Source organism: Vicugna pacos, chromosome 10, assembly GCF_048564905.1.
Source record: "Vicugna pacos chromosome 10, VicPac4, whole genome shotgun sequence".
Classification (NCBI taxonomy): Eukaryota; Metazoa; Chordata; class Mammalia; order Artiodactyla; family Camelidae; genus Vicugna; species Vicugna pacos.
Window position 1 is genome coordinate 32117325 of NC_132996.1, and position 27961 is coordinate 32145285.

General features: G+C 35.9%; 1 protein-coding gene across 1 annotated transcript in view; it reads right to left on the reverse strand.

Annotated features, from left to right (window-relative positions):
- Positions 1-449: 449 nt before the first annotated feature.
- Positions 450-27961, reverse strand: part of STK33 (serine/threonine kinase 33) — a 117571-nt gene continuing 90059 nt past the window's right edge. Inside the window, exons 10-13 of the mRNA XM_006203495.4 lie at positions 27839-27951; positions 27099-27184; positions 15876-16073; positions 450-821 (exon numbers count right to left, since the gene is read on the reverse strand). Coding sequence (XP_006203557.3) covers positions 609-821; positions 15876-16073; positions 27099-27184; positions 27839-27951 — 610 coding nt within the window. The 3' untranslated portion in view covers positions 450-608. The remainder of the gene's footprint in view (positions 822-15875; positions 16074-27098; positions 27185-27838; positions 27952-27961) is intronic.

Genomic DNA, 27961 nt, shown 5'->3' on the forward strand with positions numbered 1-27961 from the left:
AGGAGTAACATCTGGGTTTTATTGATTCAATCAACACATTGGGAATTTAGCAGCAAGTTAAGGGCAAGCAGTTACAAAATCTTTTTTTCTACATTTAAAATAAGTTGTCTTAAACAATCTACAGCAACCTAAAATCACAAGAACACACATGAATGGCTGAAGCACTTCTGTTATGCCTGTGGCAGGTTTATTAGTAATTTCCTAACAAATCTTCCAGTGCAAAGTGCACATAATCATTTGGACCCTCCATGACCATATTTGGCTCTCATTTTCCCCTTAAGTAATTGTGCCTAAATGTAAGAATTTGACGTAAAACTGGGCCAGTGTGCCCACAGCCTTGCTTTGAGGGCATCTGCTCCTCTAAACAACTCTCGAGAACACTTGGAGCTGATTTCGGCTGCATGCGCCATCCAGCCTGGTGGTTTCAGCCCTTTAACACCATGCTGCTTTGGAGAGAACTAGCTTCAATTTTAAACTGGTGAAAACATGTGGCAGGGCTCAGCGCAGCTAAAAGGCTAAAAGCTCGACATAGTATTGTCCTTTCTCCTCCTATCCCCTCGTTTTTAGCACTAGAAAGAGCAGCTCTGTTTTTGTAGCATTCAGCATTGTTAGAGGTTCTTTTTGGTTCTAGGCAGGGCAATGGCTTTAGAAGTGCCTTTGGTTGCTGTTCCTTGGCTTGAAGTTACAGCGGGTTTCTCCATATCTCCCTTGAGTTCAACAGGAAGGAGCCTACTAGATGTGTAACTTGAATAACTGGTGTCCAAGTCGTCCATATTTTCCTTCTTACTGGGCACAGAAAATGTCTTTTCATAAACAGTGGGCTAGAAATCAAAGAAAAGTCCTGGATTAATTTTCAGACACAAGGCAATATACATCAATTCAAAGAAACCAGGGACTACAGAGTCATCCAGGATTTGCAAGTTGGAGCTCTCTTTGGATGTGAGATATAAACTAATCACATTGTGAAATGGTTATTAAATGCCAAAGAAAGCTCCTTTAGCATCTTCAAGAAAACGGAATTGTTTAGTGCCTGCGGAGAACAAACTACAGGCACAATTTCAAATCCTCTGCCATGCAAAATGAAAGCAAGTATCCAGTACCACTCACTCAGGGAAGTCTACCCAGACATGGCTGTGCTCACTCCTCGGCATAGATTTCTAGACAAGCTTTGACATCTGCATGGATTCCCTGACAAGCACATCAGGATTCTTCTTCCTAACCTGGGTATAAAGTTGTTGCATACGGCCCACTCCTCACATCTTCACCATTCTCTGCACTGACTCCAGGGACTGGCTTCTAATCCCAGTCACACCTCTTGGCAGGTCTGTAGACCTCTTAGACTCTTGATGCCTCACTGTTAAATAAGGAAAATGGTATTTGCAAATTTACTCCATGGGTTTATTATGAGAATGAACTAAGGTGGTGGCCATGGAAGTACTTTGTGAGCTTTAAAGCACGAAACAGGTAGAAAGGATTTTAATAGGCAATTGTGTTTTCTCAGGTCGCCTCACCCCACAGTAGAGGAAATGGTTTCTAACCTGGCTGTCATGAAAGAAGCAGAATCCATTTTGACCTCAGACCCATTTTAAAAGGGATCACTTCTCATTAAATGAAGCTGAGGACAGAGTTCTAAAGGATCAGGGAATGTCTCAGGAGACCTAAGCAAGCAGGAAGTGGGGTGAGATGTGGGGGTATAGATTCCGCAAGTTCTCATTTACCTAGAATGATCTGGGAAAGAGCTCATAAGTTTAATACTCTGGTTAACTGAAAGTGAGTGTACTAAGGGTTAATAATCAGATTAACAAATTTCAAAGAATGTGAAAAGATTACATGTAACACAAAACAAATAAACCTGGTATGTATGTGTCTGTTTGTTTTGATCACTCTTGCGATACAAGTGACTGTGTTTTATAAACACAGTAGTAGGCACTTCATATATATTTGTCCAATGAATAAATACCCTCCAAAGGCTGCAGCAAAACTTCAGGTCATTTACGGCTTCTTGGTACCTATATTTCAAGAAAGAGAAAACTGACCTGCTGTTTACTTATTGCAGGCAGCCCCTAAATACGTGCCTCTCCAGACCATCACTCATGTATGACTTTGTAATGATGTATGCTAACTCTTGAGCTGGTAATTAATTAAAAAATTAATTTGTATAAATTTAGAAGTGTAAAAAGGTCCTTTTCTCTATAGATTCCTTTTCTCAAGAAAATTTCTGGGTTGCTTCTTTGTGTATTCTTTCAAGAAACAGAAAATACGTACAATGTGTTAGCATTCAGTAACACAGGCTGTGTCTCCTCACTGAAAGCTCCTTATGTTTAGAACATCAGGGTGAGAGCACAACGCTCTGATGCTCTCATGTCCCACTGAAGAAAAGGTCCTCTGTTTAGTACAGGACTAGTCCCTGTGACAGGAAACCTATCTTGGAAATTTCAATTCACAAAAATTTAAGTCACTTGACGTATATGTGCTTTTAAAAGTTGAATCCAAGTTTAATGCTTTCTCTTTTGACATTTCCACTCTTGAGTTACCATCTAAGTAGTTGAGGAAACGCTTTTCAACATGCCCACCACAACTCATAATCTACAGCATAGGGATAGAGACTCAGTCATTTGTTTTTCAATGTGCTGTATTCATATGTGGTTTAGCATCTGCATTCTTCTTCACTGTTCCATTATTAATTAAGTACTTGAGTCCTTAAAGTAGACTCAGAAGTTAAAGTCACCAGGAAGAAATACTCAGAAACAATCTGTATGGGCAAGATCAGTGATACAGGTATCTTCTTTTTTTCCAAAAACACTAGAAGCTCTGGCTTCTTCTTAGTTATCTTAAGACAATTCTCATAATTTTCTGGCAAATTTGGAAGGAGAGAAACTAAACCAAAATATCTGGTTGCTTCAGAGTAGAAACATGGTATTTCTCAGCTTCCGTCTAGAGCAAGATGAGAAAATATTACTTAGCCACATTTATCTATTTTATTTACTTATATATAATTTTAGAGATCTATTTTTCAAGCAGGTAGTATCTCCCCATGACTTAATATTCACAGTGCTCAAAATGTCCTCCTTGTCCCCTCCTTAACTCGGCTCCACCCCACCCCTCATCAAAGACAACCAACACCGTCAATTTACAGTGTACACTTCCAAAGATATTTTTGAGCAACTTCAAGCAAATATCAGGTGGAATCAAATGGAACTGGTCATCATTTTAACAAGTCAAAAACAGCCTAAAAATGGCAATTTCGTATTGTTCAATCTAGTCCATGCATTGATGCACTTTCTTGTCACCTTTTTACACAAATGGTAGCCCACAATAATCACTCATTTACACTTTGATTTTTTTTAACTAACAATTATCTTGAACATCATTCTATGTCAATATAAAAAAGAGTTCGCATGCTTCTTTCAGCTCTGCAGTATTCTTTTGTTTGAATGTACCATAATTTATTTAGCCAGCTCCTTGATAATGGACATTCAGGTTGTTTCCAATCTTAACTAGTACAAATAATGCTGCTGTGAATAATCTTGTACTTGTGTCATTTTGTACATGTGTAAATATATCTATAGGGCATATATTTTAGAATTAGAACTTCTGGGTCCAAAGTTATATGGATTTGTAATTTTGAAAGAGATCACCATACTGCCTTCCACTGCAGCTGTACGAACTTACACTCTTACTGGCAACATTGTGAGTGTCTGTTTTCCTATTTCTTTTTCAATTTGGTACGTAATACATATTAAAACTAATATAGTCAGCCATATTTTGATTGAGTATCAAAACTGGCCTAAAACTGGCTGTACCTAAACAAATCACAATGTTCCTTGACTCCCTGGTAACATCAGTGCAAATCTATTTATCTCTAATAGATAGCAATATTTATTGCAAATGCTTAAAAGCTTCTGTGTATGTGTGTGTAGCTTGTAAAGTATCATGTGTGCATGTACTTTTGCATTTCTCTTTGCTAATTTGCAGCTGCATTAAGTTTAGGGTGCTATTGTTTAATCATAAGAGCTTTCCTGAAGATTGAGTCTTCCCTCTTAAATATCCCCTCATTGAAACTCTTCTCTGATGCTAACAAAACATGGACGCAGGCTGGCCCTCACTGTGCCCTTCAGGTCAAACTATAGCTTTCTTTACCAAAAACCAAGCTTCTCATCTTCTCGGAATATTAGCAGCCAAGGCAGATTCCAACTTTCAGGTCTTTCTCTAGGATTTTTTAAGAATTTCTTTTGTATGTTATAGGTTATCTAAAATTTAAGTTTCTCCTTTTATTCTCTCATAGATGATGGGATTCTTTGGGGATCTATGCTGTCACTGATGCAATTTTATAATTTTGCAAGTAACAGGGCAGAGGAACGAAAAGTTAAATTACCAAGGCTACAGAAGTTACTAAGATCTTCTGGGTCATGAAAGGTGTATAGATGGTGATGAGCTCCCATAAGATTGTAAGAGAAGGGGGAGAAAGATGAGAGAGCAATTTCAATATTCTGCTCCAGGAGGAAAGAGTCTATCTAAATGACCATTATGAGACTGTTGGCCATCATTATCAATCCAAAAGACCATCTAAAATTCACTGTAGACTGTTCTCTAAGAGAAGATTTAAAAATCACTGTAGACTGTCCTCTAAAGATACTGATGTAATACACCATTTCACAGTGACCAAGAGGACCTGGCTATCATCAGAAAGCATCTTAGAAATCAAAGAAAAAAATTATTCTATCCTTAGATAAAATTGTGAAGAATTCATACCTGAAACACTGCAAGCAGTCTGAATAGATATAAAGGGACCAGAGAAGGTTGACATATAGGCTACTGATAGGATTAATGGGTAGAGGTTTCTTTATAAGAGAGCTCTCCAATCTAAAAATATAAAGAATAAGAGGCTATATATATATGTATATACATACACACATATATATGTATGTATGTGTATGTGTGTTTATGCATATATTTGTGTGTGTGTGTATATGTGTGTGTGTGTGTGTATATATATATATATAATTACTATCTATAAAATGAAGAGGGGACAGATTTCAGCAGTCTGGAGCTAAACAGCATCCCTGAGCACTGCAGTCAGGATGGTTACACCAGGGGCTCCCCCAAGCAGCATTTCAATTGTTCCTCATCTTTGACATTCTTACCATTTGGGACTGCTGAAGAAAAGCCATTCCTACTGGAGGCAGAAGGATGGAAATGATGACCTTACAAGGTTCCCTCCAGTTCCATCTCTTAGTAATTCAGCACCCTGGGCCTGATTTCTCCAGATTATACTATTAATCTTGAAAACGGGGCTCCATGTGTGCAACAGGAGATGTGTCACAAGAAAATTGGGCTAAATATGTATATATATTTCATTATTCACTGGCATAACTTTAACCTGATGAACTCATCTGGTGATAATGGATGCAAAACTTGTAAGCTCTAGGCATAGCCCTGCAAGTTAATACCAGTGCATGATTACTAGAAACTGTTACCATTTCTCTGAATTTTGAGTAAAATACATGCTATTTAAGTAAAGTGGTTTATCACCATAGCAACCATTTCTAGAGTCACACATTCAAATTATAGGCCTGCACAAGGTCCAAGTGACAGAATATTCTGATACTAAGATCTTCAGCTATAGTTTTACTTGCAATGGTCACCCACTTTCTCTCACATCTCTGTGGTTTTCAGAAGGAAGAAGGAAGGGAAAGAAAAGCAAGTGGAAGAAGAGAAATTGACTTCCAAATATATAGATTTCTTATATAAGGCTGTCCACATAAAGAGCTAGGCCTTGTATAGAGTTAATGAAAACAAAATCTAACTTGCAAATTAGAGAAGATATAAATATCTCTTTTCATTTTAAAGTATAATTTACATACAGTAGAATGTACAAACCTCAGATGCACAGCTTGATGAGTTTTGATAATGCACAGACCCATATAACCAACACCCCAATCAAGAAATAGAACAATTCTCCAAGAAGCTCCCTCATGCCACATCCCAGTCAACTCCTTCCCAGCCTGGGGCTACAAGAGTTTTGATATTTTGCAACATAAATTATTTTTGTCTTTTCTCAAAGTTCATATAAATGAAATAACATACCGTATGTACTTCTCTGTGTCTGACTTCTTTTGCTTGACATGTTTTTTAATGGAAATTTTTATTGAGATAGTTATAGATTCTCATTGTATTATAACATGTTTTTGAGATTAATCTGTGTATACTAGTAGTTCATTCCTTTTTATTGCCAAGTTGTACTCCATTGTATGGTTGGGGTCAATTTGTGTGTTCTTTCTTCTAGTAATGAATATTTGGGCTATTTCCAGTTTGGGCTCTTTTTATATATAAAGCTGCTATAAACATATTCTAGAAATCCTTTTTTGAACTTAAATTTGGGATTTCTGGGTAAATGGTAAGTAAATGCTTAACTTTATAAGTAACTGCCCAACTGTGTTCCAAAAGAACTGTACCATTTTGCATTCTCTCCAGCAATGCAGGAACATTCCAGTTGCTCCAATATTTGCTAAAATTTTGAGTTGCCAGTGCTTTTAAATTAGGGGCATTCTAGAAAGAGTCTAGTGATATTATCACTGTAACTTTTCCTGATATCATTTGCATTTTCTTGATGACTAATGACGTTGCACATTTTTTCAAATGCTTATTGACTACTTGTTTATCTTCCTATCTGAAGTGTCTGTTTTGAGTCTTATGCTCATTTAAAAAAATGAGTTGTCTTATTATTATTGAGTTGTAGGAATTGTCTTTATATTCTGGATGTAAGTCCTTTGTCAGATGTATTTATTGAAAATATCTTCTCCCTGTCTGTAGCTTGCCTATTCCTTTTCTTAATATGTTTTAGATGAGCAAATCTGTTTATTTTTGATGAAGTCCAACTTATCCATTTTTAAAGTGCTTTCTATGTTTTAAGAAATCTTTGACTACTCTGTTTAGAAGATATTCTGCAACATTTTCTCCTAGGAGTTTTATAACTTAGCTTTTAAACCAGGTTATTTTGGCTGTTCTAGGTCTTATGTATTCCCAAATAAATTTCAGAATCAACTCATCAGTGTCTATCAGAATAGCAAAAGCTATAGATTTCACTTGGGATTGCTTTAAAATTATAAATCAATTTGGGGAGAAGTGACATCTTAACAAAGTAGTAGATCTTCCAATCCATGAACATGGTATAGCTCTCCATATATTTCAGTCTTCTTCAATTTCACTCAGTAACATGTTGTGGGGTTGGTATAAATATTTCACATACATTTTGTTAGCTCTATCACTAAGTACTTTATGTTTTTCAATAATACTTTAAATGGTTTTTAAAATTTTGTTTTCCAGTTGTTCATTGTTAGCATATAAAAGTACAATTAATTTTTGTATAGAGATCTTGCATCCTGCACTTTAAGTTCACTTTCGGATGATTCCTTGGGATTTTCTATGTACACAACCATGTCACTTGTAAAGAGACACAGTTTTATTCTTCTTTTTCAGTCTATATAATTTTATTTCTTTTCTTACCTCGTTGCATTGGCAAAGGCCTCTAGTACAATGTTAAGGAGAAATAGAAAGGACATCCTTGCCTATCTCTTACCTTCAGTGGGAAAGTATTCAATATTTCAACATTAAGAATTATATTAGATTTAGAGGGGTTTTCTTTCTTTCTTTATTCTTTTTTGGTAAACATTCCTTCATATGTAAAAGAAATTCCCATCTGTTCCTAGTCTACTGATGGTTTTTCCTCATGTTTGAGTGTTGAATTTTATCAAATGCTTTAAAAAATAAATATCTTGAAAGGAAAAAAATTATTGAGATAATTATATGACTTTTCTCCTTTACTTATTAAAATGGTGAATTACATTGGTTGATTTTTCAATGTTAATCCAAACTTACATTCCTTGATATACTATACACTTGATCATAATGCATTATCTTTTTAATGTATTTCTGGATTCAGTTTGCTAATATCAAATTTGGGGATTTTTGTGTCCATATTTTATGAGAGATATTTACTAGGAACTTTATTTTCTGGTAATATCCCCATCATGTTCTGGGAAATATTTTCAAGAGTTTGTGTGAATAAGCTTTCTCTTCTTTCTTCCTTATATATTTGTAAGAATCAACCAGTGAAATCATTTGGGACTGGAATTGTCTACACTACACTAGAAAGTTCTTAAGAACAAATTCAGTTTTTAAAATAAGAACTATTTAGGTTTTCTATTTTTGTGTATCTGTTTTGGTTTTTTTTTTAAGGAGTTTGGCCATTTCATGTACATTTTCTAATGTATTAGCACTAGATCATCATTATATTTTTAAAAAAGTCATTTCCTTCCTACAATTTTTGTTAGGAGGGTGCTTAATTTGCTGTTCTTTTTCTAGTTTATTGAGATAAAGCTTCAATCTCATTATTATTGCTACTGTTTTAAACAGTTGACATTATTTTATATTTACTCATATATTTACTCTTCCCAATGCTCTTCATACCTTCCCATAATTCAGTACTTTTATCTGGGATCATTTTGTTTCAGCTTGAAAATTTTCTTATAGTATTTCTTATAGTAAGATATGCTGGTAAGAAATTTGCTCATCTTTTACATACTTGAAAACTTTTTTTATTTTATGTTTATTTTTGAAGGAAATTATCACTAGATACAAAATTCCAAGTTGGCAGGTTCTTTGTTTTGTTTCCCATTTATCACTATATTAATGTCATTCCATTGTCTTCCATTCCATTGGCTTCCATTATTTCTGCTGATATGTCAAATGTTGCTCCTTTGATGGCAATGTGCCCCCCACACTCTACCCTGGATGCTTTCACTATTTTCTGTCTCTGGTCTAAAGAGTTAAAGGACAGAATTCAAAGCAACCCCCAAATCCAAAGAATAGAGAACTCTTGAAAGGAGATAGCCAGAGAAGGGATATCCTAAATTCTGCTCAGCTAAAGATAAATGAGCCTACCTAAGATTTGAACTGCTGGCTAAGAGACCATTTGTAGTTTTCATCCAATCAACTAACTGCTACTAAAACAGAAACATAAACACTTTTTGGAGGAACCAAGCAAATCCAGAGTCATCACAACACAATACTTCCAATGTCCAGGATACAATTCAAAATTACTCAACAGAAATAATAATCAATAGAGATGGACCCTGAGATGACCCAGATGTTGGAATTAGCAAACAAGGATTTTAAAGCAGTTATCATCACTATTATCAATAATGTAAAGTGAAAAATTCTCTGATGAATAAAGCAGGTCTCCATAGAGAAACAGAAATAATAAAAAAGAACCAAATGTAAACTTTAGAATAAAATATATCTGAAATTAAATATCCACTAGGTAGATTTAATAGGAAATGGAGATAAGAGAGGAAAGTGGAAACCTGAAGACAGATCAGGAGAATGTATCCAATTTAAAGAACAGATTGAAAAAAATTAATACAGCTCTGGAGACTTATTAGAATGGTATGAGACAGTCTAACATGTAAGAAATTAAAGAGTCTCAGAAAATAATAAGAAAAAAATGACAAAATTTTCCAAACTTGGCAAAAGACAGAAATACAGATTTAAGAAGTTCAGAGCATTCCCAGCAATATCATTTTCAAACCGCTAAAAACCAAAGATAAAGAGAGAATCTTAGAAACATTCAGAGAAAAGTGACACATTACATATAGGGAAAGAAGAGTTCAAATTACCAGTGACTTTTTAATCAGAGAATCTGGATGCTAGAAGGCAGCAGAATACCTCTTTAAAGTGTGGACCAAAATTATCTGTCAAACTAGAATTCTGTAAACAGAGAAAACATCCTTCAAAAATCAAGACGGAATAAAGATATTTTTAGATAAAAGAAAACTGAGAGAATTCATCACTAGCAGACATGCAATACAAGAAATGCAAAGGAAGTTCATCAGGCTGAAGGGAAATGACACTAGAGAGCTACATTTGTTATAACCCAAACCAACGGATTGGTTTTCCATAGGGAAAAATATACACAGCATATACTAACAGCTATAGTACCCTAAGGGGAGCTGAGCAAAAGCCAGGCTTGGGAGAGTAGGGAAATGATTTGAAAGGATTCACTAATATATTCCTTCAACTGTGAAAGTCAGCCTAAACCCATGGTGAAACCTAAGACTTACACAGGAGGTTCTACTGGGAACAGAAGTAGAGACAAAAGCCTTGTTGTTTCTGGAAGCCTATGAATCCAAACTAGCAACTGGCATTGCACACAGCATTAGATCAAAGAACAATATGTCAAAATTCATGTTAGCATAGTTAATTACTTGTACCTGTATTAGTCAGCTATTGCTGCTATGCTACTGAGTCTGGGTGGTCCCCAGGTCCCATGATTCACTAGGAGGATTTATAGAACTCAGCATATAGCTGTACTCATTGCTGTAATTTATTATAGTGAAAGATGCAGAGCCCAATTAGCAAAGGGAAAAGGCACTTGAGAAGTCCAGTGGACGCCATGTTCAAGCTTCTAAGAGCCCTCTCCCAGGAGTCGCACAAGATGCACTTAACTACTCCAGCAACAAATTCTGACAACACATATGAAATGTTGCTAAGCAGGGAAGCTCTTAGAGATGTAGCACAAGGGATTTATTTGAGCCAGTCATGTAGGTAGCCTCTACCTAGCACCTACTAAAATCCCTGACTCCCAAGAGGAATGCAGGTGTTCAGTATAAACCATACTGTTTGCATGTCTAGGCACAATGAATCATTCTTATCAGTTAGTGGTAGCAACCGTCCCCAAATCTAAGTTTCAGAAGCCAGCCAAGGGCCAACCTTGCAAGGAAAGCCTTTTCAAGGATAGCAGTTAGGCCTGCTATGTTAACTCTTTTCTGTACAACTACAGAACAAGGAACTATAAAACTCACTATGTTATAACAACACTCATTGTTTCCGATTACTGTAGGGCTTGGCAGTGCTAAGCTAGACTTCAGGCTGGGTTGATTCCAGAAACTGTGGCTTCTGCAGGCATGTTCTTCTCATGGCAGGAGGCAGAAATGAAAGAGAGCAAGCCAAATCATGCAAACACTTCTAAGGTCTCTGCTTCCACTGCACCTCTTAACATTCCATTGGCCAAAGTCAGTTCAACAATATTGTTAGTCCAAACCTAAGACCAACAACAGTGAGATGAGAAAATGTCCATCTACTCTAATAGGAGAAAAATCACAAGGTAAAGGGTATGAATGTACAAATCCCTTACAGAGAGGGATTAAACCATTGGGAAAAATAATCCAATCAACCACAGAGCCCTAGGGGCCTCACCAAATTCAGAGGGCAAGTGAGGTTGGAAGCATCTCCGTATCACCTTCGAAAATGATATTCCTTAGTTTACTCCCATACGTATGTCTCAAAGCAGGCAGGAAAGAACATGGAATTTCAGCAATATTCCATGCAAGCTCTTTAGCAATATAACAATAAAAGTAATCACAGCTAACATTAATGAGTGCTTACCTTAGTCAAGAGTGTCAGATGCATGATTTCATCCAGTCCTTGGTTGATGTTATTATCATTCCCATTTCAAAGATGAGGAAACAGAGGCCAAGAAACTTGCCCAAGATCATAAAGCTTGCAAGCGGTTAAGCCAGGATTTGAGTTCAGGCAGCCAGATCTGGAGCCTGTGCTTTTAACCAGTCTGATATTTTATATAGAGTGCCTGGACACACATGCCAGACTGCAGTGCTTCCATACTGGAGCAGAAAAGTGTGCCAAAGTCATGGAAGCACCACCAAATTTACATGTGATTCATATGGGCTCAGGGAACTAAGATTCAATTTGCCAAGAAAAGAAAATTTTTATTCTACTCCACTAAAATACCAAGAAAACTTGACTTTTTCCTCATAGCAACAGGTCAATATACCACATAGTTCAACCGTTGAATTTCAATCTTATTTAAATTCAAACATTCCTTGTCTGAAGAAATGCTACATGAATATATTTCGTTGATCAAAATAACTTTTCGTTTCTAAGCCACCATGCCTTTCTCCTTTCTAGACTACGTAAAGCATCTGCTACACGTACCATCTCCTATGATACTGTAAAGGCCATGTTTTCAGTCAGGAAAAATGATCACAGAAATCTTCCATTTTCATTAGATAAGTATATTTAAGACTGTGTTCAATAAGTAATTTAACAACTAAGAAGTTTCTCCTTTATGAAGCAAGAATTCTAGAATGCAAATATACTTCTATCACATCCAGAGTTGCTAGTCTCTCCCTCCATGGTTATGGGGAGGTGCATTTTAATTACAGACATTCATTTCTTTGCAATTGTTTTCTGAGTTTAATGAATAATGAAAGTATTGTCATCTTATCAGAAATCACTAAGGACCTAACGTCAAAAGGCATGCTCCTGCAATAAGCAATCGTCTGCCAAGTGTCTCATTTGAAGATGAGTAAATGCTGCCGTAGGGGTTAAAGTCATGGGTCTGTCTGATAGAGTAGATGAAGAACCCACTGGAGAAAATTTAGAGGGTTACTAATAACACAAAACATTATCTAGATGTACCCAGTCAGTAAAACACAAGACATACAAGGTGAGAACATTTCTATTTTCAAAAAATACAATTACCTACAACAGACTGAAGGTTGAAAATGAAAGGGAAAAAAAGGACGCTGCCAAATGCCAACTATTTGAAAACAAGTTTGAAAAAGCAAAGTGTGATACGTCAGTCCAAACACAGACAATGAGGAGATGCAGACTATTTTCCATAATGCCCAGGGCACTTAAAACTAAGGAACAGTCACTCATGGAAAGAAGAAGGTGCTTAGTTTAAGTGTTTTTGTTTTTAACAAATCCTCACTTTCTCAACTAGTTTTCTGAGTGCTTTGCCATTTCTCTCTAACAAGTGTGATTATCCTGGCTTATGAGAAATACAAAATCAGGAGCTCTAAATGGATTTATGAGATTCTCCAGAAGAGAGAATAATGACACAATGGAAAGCAGGAACTGCCCGCGATTTCCATTCAAAGTAGTCAAATTTCAAATATTTTACTGGAAAAATAATCGTATATATTTCTTTAATTTAGGAGGTGTAAATTATTGATCACATCAAACTGTCCATATAATCTAATTTTAACAGATACATTTTCCCATGGGAAATATTTCAACATTCATAGAATGATTTTTAATACAATTACAATTTCACTCTTAAGAATATTAGTTTCTCTGTGACTCCTGTGTGGATGCAAGACCAAACGGCCAGCCCTATCTTCAGTTATCACTTTAGACCTTTACACTTCATTTACTGTTAATGAAGATTCGAAAAAAAAAGAAGTCATTTCTTAACATAAACTCAACTTCAATATAATTAACAAAGTAGTATTTATTCATAAAAATCTGTGAAAAAAAAACCTTAATAATCATAAGAAGTCTTTCTTTTCAGGGGTAACACTGCTTGGAAAAATTCCCAAATAACGTAAGGTATTCCTCCCAAGGTATCACAGCCAAAACTGAGTGTAGGGGAGTTCCTGAGAGGACATCCAGGGCATTCCATCTTGCAGAAACTCCTGCTACAGCACTTAGAACAAGCAGCTTTCCAGAGTCTGCTTGAATACTTTCAGTGATTGTAAGGTGGGGTTTACTTTATCCATGTTCCAGCCTGTTCTACTGCAGGTGGAAAAGTTCCTGTTGATGAGTAGAAATCTATATGCTTAAGTTTTCGATCCACTGGGTATAGTTCTGGCATCCCTAAACACCTCCAATGCCAGTGCTTCGGTTCCCTAATCGGAAGTAGTGAGAACAGCATGGCAAGTCCCATGACTCTGTGACTCTCAGAGGGAAGGGAGGAGTGGAGACGTGACAGAGCACTGGAAAAGGAGACCGAGGACAACCAAACATTTGGTTCATGTGGACACTTTACATCAGATTCAGTGACAAATATAAATATAATCCAAGAATACAAAAGATAACGTGTGTTTGAATGCATAGATATGGATCTATGTTTGTGCACCTGTGAGTATATAGTAGATGCATGTGTGTATAAATGTGTAGTGCATGTGTATGAGTGTGTGAGTATACGTACTTGTGTATATGTGTATATATATGTGAGTGTGTGTGTGTGTGTGTGTGCACACATACATATAAAATGCCAAGTCAGCTAACAGGAAGAATTTCAAACTATGTTCAATGAAGAAATGCAAACATGGGTTTTTAGGACATTGTTTTTTAACAAGGATATAAAATACACACAGCTGCTAAGCACAGCAGGAGTTGTTAACAGACAAGAGAGGATGAAAGGAATTCAGTAAATTTATATTATGGTAAAAATATGGTTATTTCAAAATATTTGAATAAATGTTACCTTATTATCTAGACACTTGCTATCAAGTAGGTGAAGAAGAAGTTCCCCATGAGTAAGTCAAAATCACCCAGATCAGTCTGTCAGGTCTCTTTCTGCAAGTTTCTGACAGGATTCTGAGCACGGAAGGTGGGCCAGCCACACTGCACCTTCCAGGGTGCGGTTCAGGACTGACCCGCAGTCCCTCTCTCTGCTTTGCCCGTCGCTAGGTCTCAGGGAACTGAAAAGCAGCAACCCCTCAACAAAGAGCCTACCAGCCTGGAGGGAAACACAGCCCCCCACTGGCAGAATGTACAATCATTAAAGAGCTAAAATATGTTGATTAGGTTTCAAGACAAGAAAGAGCACAAACATACAGAAAAATTTTCTACAAACACAGAAACAAGAAAAAAGGGTTTGGGTAAATTGTCAGGATATCGAGTGAGTAGAACACAGTCCAGAATTAATCAAAATGTTACTGAATTGTATTCACCAAAAGCACAAAACGAATTAGGTAAAATGATAAACCTACATAACAGTTTATCATAAAATCAGAAAAAATTAACTGGATAATTTAATAAGTTTTTTTCTAAGTAATACCTAAACCAATTCCAAATTGTGTGCCCTGGTAAAACACAAAAATTATCCATTTTGATCCATGGGCCAAATCTGGCAAACCACTTGTTTTTTGTAAGTAGTTTTGTTGGAACATGGCTATGCTCATTCATTTGTTGTCTGTGTCTATTTTTATGCTATAACATCAGAGTTGAGAAGTTGTGACATAGCCTATTACGGCCCACAAAGCCTAAAATATTTACTGTCTGTTCCTTTACAGGAAAAGTTTGCAGACCCTTGTCCTGTACATATATATATAATCACGGATCTTAAAATATGCATGTAGGCCACATCGCTAAACCATGATAGTTTCAAGGAAGGAAAGAACTTTACTTTCTTTTTTTAAAATTTCTATGTTTGTGCAGTTTGTTTTTTTAATTTTTAATTTTTTTATTGAAGTATAGTTGATTTACAATGTTTCAAGTGTACACCAAAGTGATTCAGTTTTATATATATATATATACACACACACATGTGTATTCTTTTTTTATTGGGTTATAGTCATTTTACAATGTTGTGTCAAATTCCAGTGTCGAGCACAATTTTTCAGTTATACATGAATGTACATATATTCATTGTCACTTTTTTTTTGCTGTGGGCTACCACAAGATCAGATTCTTTTCCATTAGAGGTTACTATAATATACTGAATATAGTTCCCTGTGCTATACAGTAAGTCCTTGTTGTTTATCTATTTTTATATACAGTGTTATGTATCTATTAATCCCAAATTCCAAATTTATCCCTCCCTCACTCTCCCTTTTGGTAAACATAAGTTTGTTTTCCATGTCTGTGAGTCTATTTCTGGTTTGTAAACAAAGAACTTTACTTTTTTTTCTATCATGCAGGTCCGTTGTTATAAACCATTACAAACCAACACCAAAAAAGACAGAGTTGCAAAAAAAGAAAGAAATGTTCCAAGTGTTGTGAGGGCATTTTACAGTTTGAGGAAATGAAACAATCAAAACAATTGTTTTGTTGGTTCTTCCTACCTGTTTTTCCTCTTCTTCATCTGAAGAGTTCCTGACATCATGGACATTTCTACTGGGCTGGAAATCTTTCAGCTTTTCTTGTATGGACCAGTTGTTCTTTTGGTCTGCTGCACCTTCCTCATCACTTTCCGGGTTATTTTTCCATTCTTTCATCATTTCTAACACATTGGTTGGTCTCGTCGAAGAAAGTGTATTGCCCTAATGTTCACAATGAATTTTTGGTGTTATAAACAGTTTAGAAAATTGAAAAGACTCTTACATCTTTTAGTAATATAGTCTCCCAAATTCAGTCAGTCACACAGAAAGATTGTAATGCTGAATAAATAGCAAAACTTCTGATGTCCTTTTGAGCAGACTCCCTGTACTGACATGGCTCAGACCTCTTCACTAATACACTTGTCAATATGTCAAAATTTAGGGGTGGCAGAATATTCAGGTTTGAAAAAACAGTGCAGCATGTTGTGGGAAAGAACACCAGATAGGGCAACTCCCTGGAATCCAAAGACCCCCTTACAGCGCAGTTCTTAGAAAATTAATAGGGAAGCTGAAAGGATGAAAGAAGTTGCCCCAAGTCTAGTGGGTCCAATGCTAAGGGTAACCCTATATAACATCAAAATGTCTAGGTAAAAATCCAGATTCAGTTGATTAGTCAAGTGTTATGCATCCAAGAATATAGATGTTGGACTTGAAAGCTTAGTTGACTGGAAAATTTAGATATAATGTGGTCATTTGATTATAACTGATTCCGTGCACTATTTTTATCTCAGATGTGAATATACCACACCAAAATTGACCATTTTATATTAATTATATTTTTCTCAAATGTAATATTCCATCTAATGTCAAGAAATGCATGAATGTGGTCTCAAATGGCTCCTGCTAGACGAGGTATGCCTTAAATATTTTTGCTCCTAACTCAGAATAGTAGAGTAAGTTTGGGCAAGAAGTTTGGATCACATTTACATTAAAATGGGAAGTTTGGGTGTGGACACAGCTATGGAGTGATTCTAATTAATTTCATATGCAGGTAGATCAAAGCATTAAGGACCAGTGATACAGAATACTATGAGACAGGGCAATTTAAGGGCAGCCGTCTAAGTACACTGTTGAGGGTTTGTAGGCTTTAATATATTAGCGATTAAAGACATGGATACACATTAAGTATGGATTAGTAATAACTAAATGAGGATCATTATGATATTAATTCCCTATGGTTCTTTTATTTTATCCTGCTTTAAGAAGGTCTATATTCTTACCACTTTCATAGCATCCTACTCCTGGTGGCACTTATGCAACCTCTACCCATTTACTCACAGAATGCCCTTACCATGCCTTCTGCCAACTCATAGCATACATTTCCTTCAGGGCTCAAGTTAAGAGTCATCTCTGTCAAGTAGCCCAGAACTTCCAAAGATGTTGTCAACTTACTCTCAAACGATGCACAGATGAAGTTTCAGAGACCAAAAGGGAGCTGAAATTGTTTAGAACAGTGGACAGTCTCAGAGCTCTCATCTGAATGAGTTCTGAGCTCCAGGGCTCTGTCAACAGCCCTGCTTGATCCCAGTGATTCATCCAGCCTCTATGACAACTCCCTGGCTGCCTCTTGACCTTGAACCTAATCACAGTGGCCAGGCTTCTGGAATGATAGTACACACAGTTTTGCCTCAACTTGATTCTTATACTAGCAGACAGAGACAGTCTGACACATCTGTGTCTGTAATCCAACCCTCAACTGCCCTCTCCTGCGAAACTCTCCACAAGTTAACTCTTTGTAGCTGCAGGAGCCACTAATGCTCCTCACCCAACATTTCTTGCTTCTAGACATATGGTAGAATTCTGCTTCTCCACCTCTTTTGGGACATGACTGAATGACTTGTTTTGACCAGTGAAATGTGATTTGAAATGGTATGTATCACTTCTGGGTGGAAACTTTCTGAGATACATGCAATTTACCACATTCCCAATTCCTGCCTTAGTAACTATAGAAGTTTACAGATGGAGCCTTCCTCAGCCTGGGTCCCTGAATGAGGACCAAGTTAAATAGAGCTTGCTCCCCTCCTCCCAACCAATGTGCGATGGAAGGCATCAAGAACACTGAGTTTGGGAGTCATTTTTTTACCACAGCATAATCTAGCCTGTCCTGACACAGACAGCAGATTAAACATTTACATTCCATAAAGCCTTATAAAGAGTGAGCCCACTATACAATCAGTATACCCAACAGAATTGTAATACTACAGAAATTATATGGAATCAGCATTCTGTGATAGCCAATTTATTTAGGCAGTCTTTGCTTTGCACAGTCCTGATATATGTGAATTTCAGTCCTCATGACTTAGTTAAATGACATCAGTCCCTCGGCAACATGGTTCAAATTTTAGCCACCGTGGTATATTAACTATAATTGCATAAAGTTCAAACTTCACTGTGAGCTCATCAATTCACAAACACCATGTAATTTACAGATTTGCATCATGATCAGTGACCAATCATGCCACTTCTTTCACAGTCTACTGGTGACTGGACACCATCCATATACTATTCAGTTCACACATAAGACAGCAAAGTGTGCAGCTGTGTTGCCTCCTTGTCTCCCAGGAAATTTGCCCACAAAGATGAACGTGTAACAAAGAAATTAAAAGTGATAATACTGGAAGTAAAATTTGAATCATATGTAAATGGAGTAATAGAAGAAATATCGGACTATGGGAATGTTGACACTGTCACTGTGACAGAGTCCAGATGCACAACCAGTGATGCAAAACCACAACTTAGTGAAGACAAACTTATCAACACAAATGAGAAAGGAAGAAGATGCACCAGAGAAGATGACACCCACAAGAAACTTGACATTTAAAGTATTTTCAGAGATATTTCATGATGCTGAGAAGACAAAGGACACAATGTTGGAAGTTGATCCAAACTTGTAGGACAGTGACAATTTGCCAAGCATAAAAATGATGCTCTCCACTGTACCATAAGAAGGCAAGCACTGTTTAAACTAATCTCAGTAAGTTTTTAAACAAAACATGACACTTTAATTCCCAATATTTCTAATTTTTAAATTACAGTACATTAAAAATTAATTTTATTTTTGTTTCATTCCCTATATATATTTATAACCAACAGTTAGAGAGTTTTTAGTGCTTAACAAAAAATTTTAAAGGACATGAAACAATCATAATTTTTCCCATGGATTATTAAAATCACTTTGCACAGCTTCAACCTGCATTATTTTTGTGGTCCTGCAATACCATGCAAAGCAAGGATTATCTGTATTATCTTGAATCTGCATTTCTAGCAATCTTCCAAATGCTTGGTTCATGTATATATACACCAGAGAGCTTGTGACTGACACGCTACATGTCTAAAGTAAGGTGCCTCTGTACTCAAAGAAATGACCCTACTTCCTACTCCAAAGAGAATGTGGAGAAGAACAACACATCTAGAATGGGAGCATTATCCCCTCAAAAACACTCCACTATTTAGAAACTTTTAATTATTTGCTTCCTATATTCCCTTGTGTTATATTCCCATCAAACAGGGCACAAATGGTGGTAATGATTCCAGACTTTCTTTCCAGTTAATAAAGTCCAGCCAGTAACTTACTAGGTTACCCCTTCTTGCTTGCTAGCAGCTGGAGGAGGAATTGCATCAAATACTTGGACTGAACAATGAATAAGTGGCCCAGGGCTGTGTGTCATGAGCCTTCTAGGCTCAATAAAAATTACAAATGAATCAACCAACCCAACAAAAATGGGTGGAATTGTTGGGGCAGACGCTGGAGATTGTGTCACCTCACCAACCGAACACTAACCTCAGACCTCCCTTTACTTGCTGTATTTAGAGGGCAGACCCTGAACTCATCAACCATGAAGCAGCAAGGGCAAGAGGGCAGCAGTAACAGGCTGATAATCTGAGCTATTATAAGTAGAAAACCAACCTTTTGGGTAATAAATTTCCATTTGTTTAACTAACAGATAGTTTGAGACTATTTCATTTTGAAAAACTGGAAAAATGAACACTCATAGAGGAGAAGCACTGGTCAAATACTAAGATCTCGATTTAATACCTCAGTAGACATTTCCTACAAAGAGAGACCTAAACATACATCTTCATCTAACAAAATTTGCTTTTTCACGGACAGTGCCTATCAGTATTTTGTAAACAGTAGTATTTAATAAGTAATTTTTAATGAATGAATGACATGTATGAGTTGGGGTGAGATGGTATGAAAGGTAAAAATCAGCAAAGCTTAAAAGGAAACATTCTAGGGGTTAGGGATATGGCTCAGGTGGTAGAGTGCATGCTTAGCATGCACAAGGTCCTGGGTCCAATCCCCAGTACCTCCTGTAAAAATAAGTAAATAAATAAATAAACCTAATTATATCCCTCTCACCACCAAAAGAGAGGAAAAAAAAAAGGAAACATTCTGAATCTTCAGCTAATAGTCATCATATTCTACTTTTTGTAAACAGCTAGAACTCTTTATTTTGTAAAGTGCTCAGGCATAAAATTTTTTCAATAGGAAAATGGAATAGCCACTTTATAAAAAAAATATAAAAGGATGCTCAACTTCAAGAAATTAATAAAATCCAAATCAAAACAATGAGTTGCCAATTATCACTTAACAGATGGACATAAATTTAACTTTGATAATATTCTGTGTTGGTGAGAGTGTGGGAAAACAGGCTTTCTCATTTAATTGCTTTTTATAGGAAGATAAATTAGCAATAAACTATAAAAATGTGTAATGCACATTCTCACAGACTAGTAATTCAACTTTTAAGAATATATCCTATAGATATGCTGACACAGTAGGCAAACATATATTTACAAGAACATTTGTTGCATCACTGTTTGTAATAGAAAAGATCTGAAACAATTTTAGTATTTCATATTCATAGGGACAAAATAATAGTGTATCCATAGTTTTGGATACAATGCTGTTTTTAAAAAAATAAAGAAAATCTTCCCAAAATATATTAGACAAAAAAATAGTTTGTATAATATAAATCCATTTGTGAAAAGTAGACACATAAAACATGTACAGAATGCATCTGAAAGAATACATAAGAGATTTAACAATGGTTATCTTCAGTAAGAGGGAATGAAGGAATAGAGGAAGAAAGTTATTTTTCCTGTTTTCTCATTTAAATCATTTACTAGAGGTAATCACAATTATTACATGACTAATAAAATAAATTATATGCAAAAGGAATAATATAAAGTTGCAGATACCCACAAAGGACTGACAGCACCCAATAAAATCACCAAACATGCCCTGATGTGTCTCAATGAGTCAAAGGCTGCAGCATAGGAAGGTAATAATGACCATGCGCAACTTTAAAACTTTTCCTCAGTGATTTTTTTTCCCACAAGTATAGCAAATAATGAGAGTAGACAAGGTTGGTGTTGATATTCCTATTCTTTAAGAGGAAACAGTCTGAGAAATTAAGTAATTTACCCTCATTCCATAAATGCTTTTCCAATTGTCTGCCAAGAATTTCTAGCTAGAGGTGTTGCTGAGCCTTCAATGCTGTAATGTATATTTGAAAGCTGCGAAGAGAGTAGATCTTTAAAGTTCTCACCACAAGAAAAAAAAATTAACTATGTGAGGTGGTGGGTGTATTAATTAAACTTATTGTGGTAATCATTTCACAGTATATACATATATTAAATCATTATGTTGCACACCTTAAATTTATACAATGTTATGTGTCAATTATATCTCAATAAAGCTAGAAAAATAAAAACAAGCTCAAAATACTCCAAAACAACATTCCTCAAACTGGGGTATGTGCATACCTGCCAGTACACGAAGACTTCCTAAGGGATGTGTAGGTAGCGAGAGTTTGCAGGGAATCAATTTCAAGACCTTCAATTCCCAATGATCTATTCTTTTTCAAAAGTCACCTGCTTGAGCAAGGATTTGCAGTAATTCTTTCCATGTTCTTTTTCTTAAGTCAGCTTCTTACAATGCTTGTTACTGTACATATATTTATTTGTGTGTGTGTGACAAAAGGTTCATATCTTGAATATATAGTGAGCTTCTACAAATCAATAAATTTAAAAACCAAATAGAAGAATTGGGGAAAGACTGGGAACAGATTTTTCGTAAAAGAAGATATACAAAAGGCCAGTAAGCATAAATAAAGTAAAGGTGACCACCTTCATCTGTCACTCAGGAAATGCAGATTAAAACCACAAGACACCACTGAATATCTGTCAGAGTATCTAAATTTAAAATATTGACAATAACAAGCACTGGAGAGGATGAGGAGCAAAACCAGAAAACTAGAACTCTCACACATTGCTGGCTACTGAGTGGTACAAAGTGAACTTTGTAAAAGGGAACTTTTCGGTGCAGGGGTGAAAATGTTCTGTATTTTGTTCTGGGTAGTAGTTACACACAAATGTACACATAAATAAAAATTCATCAGGCTATACACTTAAAATCTGTGTATTTTACAGTAAGTAAATTATATCTTAAAACTATAATTAATTTAAAAATTTTCATAGCTTCTTAGATACTATTACATGTAGTTTAATCATTTTCGTGGCTGTACAATATTCTACTGTTAGACTACACCACAATTTATTTATTCTCTAGTCAAAGGGCATTTGGGTTAACTCTGGGTTTTTGCTCCTGTATATACTTCTACAAACATTATCGTGTATGTCTCCAAGTATATATTCATTTGCAAGAGTTCTCTTGGGTATATTCTTAGAAGGAAATTTCTTGCTTATAGAGTATGTGAATGATTAATTTAATAGATAATGTCAGACCCTTTTTCCAAAGTAGTTGTACTGATCAATACTTTCACCAGCAGTGATTAAAAGATACTCTTTATCTGCATCTTTTCCAACACCTGGTATTGTCAGACTTCTTACTTATTGGTTCTCACTGAGGTCTTAATTTTTATTTCCCTGATCACTAATGCAACTGACTATCTTGTTACACATTCATCAGCCAAATGTGGGTCCTCTTTTGTAAAAACAAATGCCTGGTCCTGTCTCTTGACCATTTCCTACTAGGTTGTTTGTCCTCTCTGTATTGATTCATAAGAATTATTGTGATTTCTTGGTATTAATCCTTTGCTGATTATTTGGGTTACAAAAGCCTTCTCCTAGTTTATAACCTATCAATTTTCCCTAAGGTATTGTTTTATGAACAGAAGTTCTGAAGATTAATATATGTCAAGTTTATCCATCATTTCTTTCATGTTAGTGCCTTTGGTGTCTTGCTTATAAAATCCTTTTCTTCACACTCCAAGGCCCAAAAGATTTTAACCTATATTTTTCACTAAAAGTTAAATATAAATTTTTAATATTTAAGTCTGTCGTTCATTTGCAGTTGACTTTTCTCTGTGGTGTGAGATTGGAACCCAATTTTCTTTTTTTTCATATGGAAAACCATTTATTTCAGCTCCATTTATTGAATAGTCTCCCATTTTCCCTCTGATCTGCCATTCTACACTGTCATAAAAGTTCCAGATATGCATGGATATGCTTCTGCACCCTCTGCTTTAGTCTACTGGTCAATTACTGCACCATTATCACACTGCGCTATCTAATATAGCTTCACAAGTCTTAGTATCTGATAGAGCAGAACATTCAGAAATGTCTCGGCTATTTTTGACTCTACACTTCCATACAAATTTTAGGGTCAACAAAGCTTGTGGAATTTTTATTGGATTTGCGTTGCATTGTATGAGGAAATTAATTTTTATGATTTTAAATCTCCTGACCTATGATTATGGTTCATCTTTACCCTTAAGTTTTTTTCAGTGCTCCTGATTTCACACTTGCTTACCTTGGTACCTCTCTGGTCATTTGGCGATTTCTTATGTCATTTATCATTTTCTTCCCTGCATTGTATCTTATACATAACTTGTTTCCCTTACTACAACGTAAGTTCCTTGTGTCAGAGATTAGGTCCTATATGTATTTATATTTTATTACCTAGCACGGGGCCTGGTGCATAGTAGGCACCAAAAAAAAAAATCTGTTAAAGGAATGACTGAATAATACCAAATGAGCTCGAATCTAGAAACTGCTTTTTGACAAGCTATAGAAGAAAAATGTTTCCTTAATTTCCAGCAGGATTCTTAAATACAAGTAGGTATTAAAAATAATGGCGAAGCTTGTTAAAAATGCAAGTTCTTGGTCTTAGTTGTTACCAGGGGACTTGAAAGAATACCAAGGGGCAATTGTAACTATCAAATAAGAAGGGATAAACTCCTGAAGCACTGCTGAGAATAAAGAGGGCAAAAAGGAAGAAAAAGATAAAGAGGATAACAGGCACACTCCTGCCAATGGGAGTCACCATCAAACTCTCCCTTTGTAGGGAAGTCACTTATTGGCTGTTTCTCCCCGCATCTGATCTTTGACTTTTGAAATCAAGATGGCCCTATCTGTTTATATTAAGATCCATTCACTTAAGTGTACATAGAGAAACAATGACTATTTTTCTTAGAATACTTTTCAGATAGGTACCATATTTCAAAATGGACCATATATAGGCTAAACCATAGAAACTCTGTATCCAATAAAGCTCTTTGAAAAACCTGTGACCATGTGTTAGGTATTGGAAGACAAGCTCTGGTTATACAGCAGTAAGGCACTAAGAAAACTAATGTGTTCTCTTCAGACTTTCTCAAACAGAGGACATGCATTATAGGAAGTAAGACTTCAAGCAGTTAAGAAGAAAAGAGTTTTTGCCTTTCAGAAGTTTACAAAATGCCAGTATTCTAAACTTCATACACTGAACTCCTTAGGGTAGTCCGATATAGTACACGCTATCTGTCACTTCTCTATCCATTTGGCAAAGACTACATAGAGACAAATGTTACAGAGGCTCAAAAATGGAGACTTCTGGAAAAATGACCAAAGCCAGAAATAAAGTTGTACTAATTAGAAAACAAATAATTAAATGGCCAAACCCGAATGTTGTGTGATGCTGAAAAGAGATAGATTTCTAAGGCACACCATCTGTTTTACAGTTTTTTATTTTGCTGTACTACAAATCTTCTCAGTAGTTTTGCAATGATCTAGCTGCTAACTTACTTGCACAATTACTTTAGGCCAGAAATACTTATTGCACAGAATCATTTGAGAGTTCAACACATTCACAGAAGAGGGCAAATATAACCCATTTTTATGTGAAGACGATTTTTTTAGCCCTTAAAGAAAAAAAATATTCAAAAACAATGATTAAAAATCAACAAAGGAAAATCAGAGAATTTTTTAAAAGAGTGATATCACTATAAATTGATGGTATCTAAATGTATCTGGGTCTTCAGGATCACCATGGACCTCTCTGTGGGCCATTCTAATGAAAACTTCTCATTCTCATCTTGACCCCTTGGCAGCATTTACCTGGGAGCTTACTGCACTTGCTTTCTCACTTAACTTCCCTGGCACCACCCTGCTAATTTTCCTCCTTCCTCATCAGCTGTTCCTTTCCAGCCTCCATTGCTAGCTTCTCCTCTTCTAAACGTTTAGTGTCTAAAGGCGAGGTGCTGAGGCTTGCCTTTCCTATCTGTACTTTCTTCCTAAGTTATCTCTTCAGCCCGATGGCTTTACATGGCATCTATATACTCATGATTTACAAATTTATGTCTCCAGTTCGTACCTCTCCAGTTCCAGGCTCATACAGTCAATGATCTATTTGATATCTCCATCTGGCTGTCACATAGGCATCTCAAATTTAGCATGTCTAATATGGAACCCTTGATTCACCACTCTTCCCCCTGGGGCGGGGGGGAACTGCTTCTCCTACAGTCTTCCACATCTCAGTAAATGGCACCACCATCCAACCAGTTATTAAAGTAACATCTAAAAATCATCCTTGACTCATCCCTTATCTAATCCACCACCAAGTCTTATCAAATACACCTAAAAAGTATATCACATTTATTTCCATTCAACTCTCTTGCTGCCACCCTGTCCAAGCCACCATCATCTCTCAACAATATTACTGCAATATAAGCACATCATGTATCTCTGGTACCTAACACACAGCATCTAGCAAGTAATAGATGTAAAATAATAATTTTTTCATAGATAAATGTTGCTTAGCAATATTCCTATGTCTCTTGACATCTCCAATTTCAATTCTCAGATATTTTCTGAGATACCTACAGACTTACTCATTTCCTGAATCATTTATTCATTCAGCAATTATTTACTAAGTATTATATTAATTGGTACTAGGTTCAACTGCATATTTTACAGTGTCTCAAAGAAGACAGATGTTTGTTTCCTGCTCATATAAAAATGTCTGGAGGTAGGCAGTCAAGGGCTGCCACGGCCCTTGTTACACTAACAGCCCAGGTTCCTTGCATCTTGTTGCTCTGTCGTCCTGTTTATAAACTCCACTTTGTGATCTAATATGGCTACTCAAACTCCACCCATCACAGCTGCATTCTAGGCACCTGGAAGAAGATGGATATGAGGAATGCTGTACTCTCCCCATTTAAGGACATTTTCCAGAAATTGCTCATAAGTCCACTTAGATCTCATTGATAAGCATGATAACTAGCAAAGATGGGGGATAACTAGCAAAGAGGACTAGATAGCAATGTTACCAGCTAAAAGTCAGGGTCCTCATTACCACAGAAGAAGAAGAGAATAAATACTGAGAGGTAGCAGCAGCCTCTTTCAAAAGTTCCTATTGTGACCAGGTGACGTTCTGGGTACAAGGAAACAAAGATCAGAAACACATAGGGTCTATGCTTGAGGCATTAGTCTAATAGGAAAAGCAATATGTAAATGAATAATTACTCAAAATTTCAAGCCAGGCAACAGCCACTGTTAGAAGACCTTGGCTTTTCTGAGTTCCTAAAGACTCCTTGCATCCAAAGAGTTCAAAAAGGAAGTGGATAGTTCTAGTGCTTTACATCACTAAACCATACAGACTGCTTCAATACTCCACAGCTTTAACAATGGACGTTTCCCAGCTCTATTCTACCGGACTTGATACGAAAGCAAAGTTCATCTAAACCTCTATAAACATATGTAAACTGTGGTAGTAATTTTAACAATTTGAAAATCCCCATTTCAGAAATGTGTCAACACTCAATAATTTTTTTTAAATTGTCAGAAATGAAACTAAATGGCTGTTTTAAGAAGACTATATATAAACTACAAGGCCAAATGAAAAGAAATAAGCAGTGATAGCACATCAAAAAGAAAAAAAGAAGTAATTCCGTAACTTACTGTTAACCACTGGTTATCCAGTAGTTCCTTAGCTGTGATTCTGTGAGCAGGATCTACTTTCATAAGTTGTTTCAAAACACTTTTAGCTGCAAATAAGGGGAAAACACCGAACATCTTACTTATCTTAGCTACAATTAATACCGTACATTTTCCAATTTATTTAGGATTAGGTCTGTATGATATGAAGGGAAGATGTCAGTTGTAAAATAAACATCATCAGTGGGAATTTGGGATTAACAGATACACACTACTGTATACAAAACAGATAAACAACAAGGACCTACTGTATAGCACAGGGAACCATATTCAATATCCTGTAATAACCTATAATGGAAAAAAATCTGAAAAAGAATATATATATAACTGATTCACTTTGCTGTATACCTGAAACACTAAATCAACTATATTTCAATTACAAATATTTTCAGTATAAATGGCCAATATTAAATAAAGTTTAAGGCCTTAAGTGAGGTTTTATTGTTTGTATTACCTGGTTTATGGTCTCTAGTGAAAAAAAAATTAGCTAGATAATCAGCAAATTTCCTCTTCAATTTTTATGATGTATTTTCTGTTTTTGTTGAAAGCTTTGTAACAATCACAGTGGAGATATCACTATTTCCACAAGTATATAGTGTTTATTCCTACAAGTAAATTTAATGATTAAACAGAGGTTTTAAGTATGAGAATTACTGGTCAGGTTTCTTACATTATGTATATTTGCTTTAGTAAATAATACTTACCAGAATCACTTATGGAATCCCAGACTGACTTTTTAAAATTTAATTCTCCCTTTCTTATTAATTCAAAAAGCTTCTCTTCTGAGCTTGCCATAAAGGGTGGTTCTCCACATAATCTACATCAAA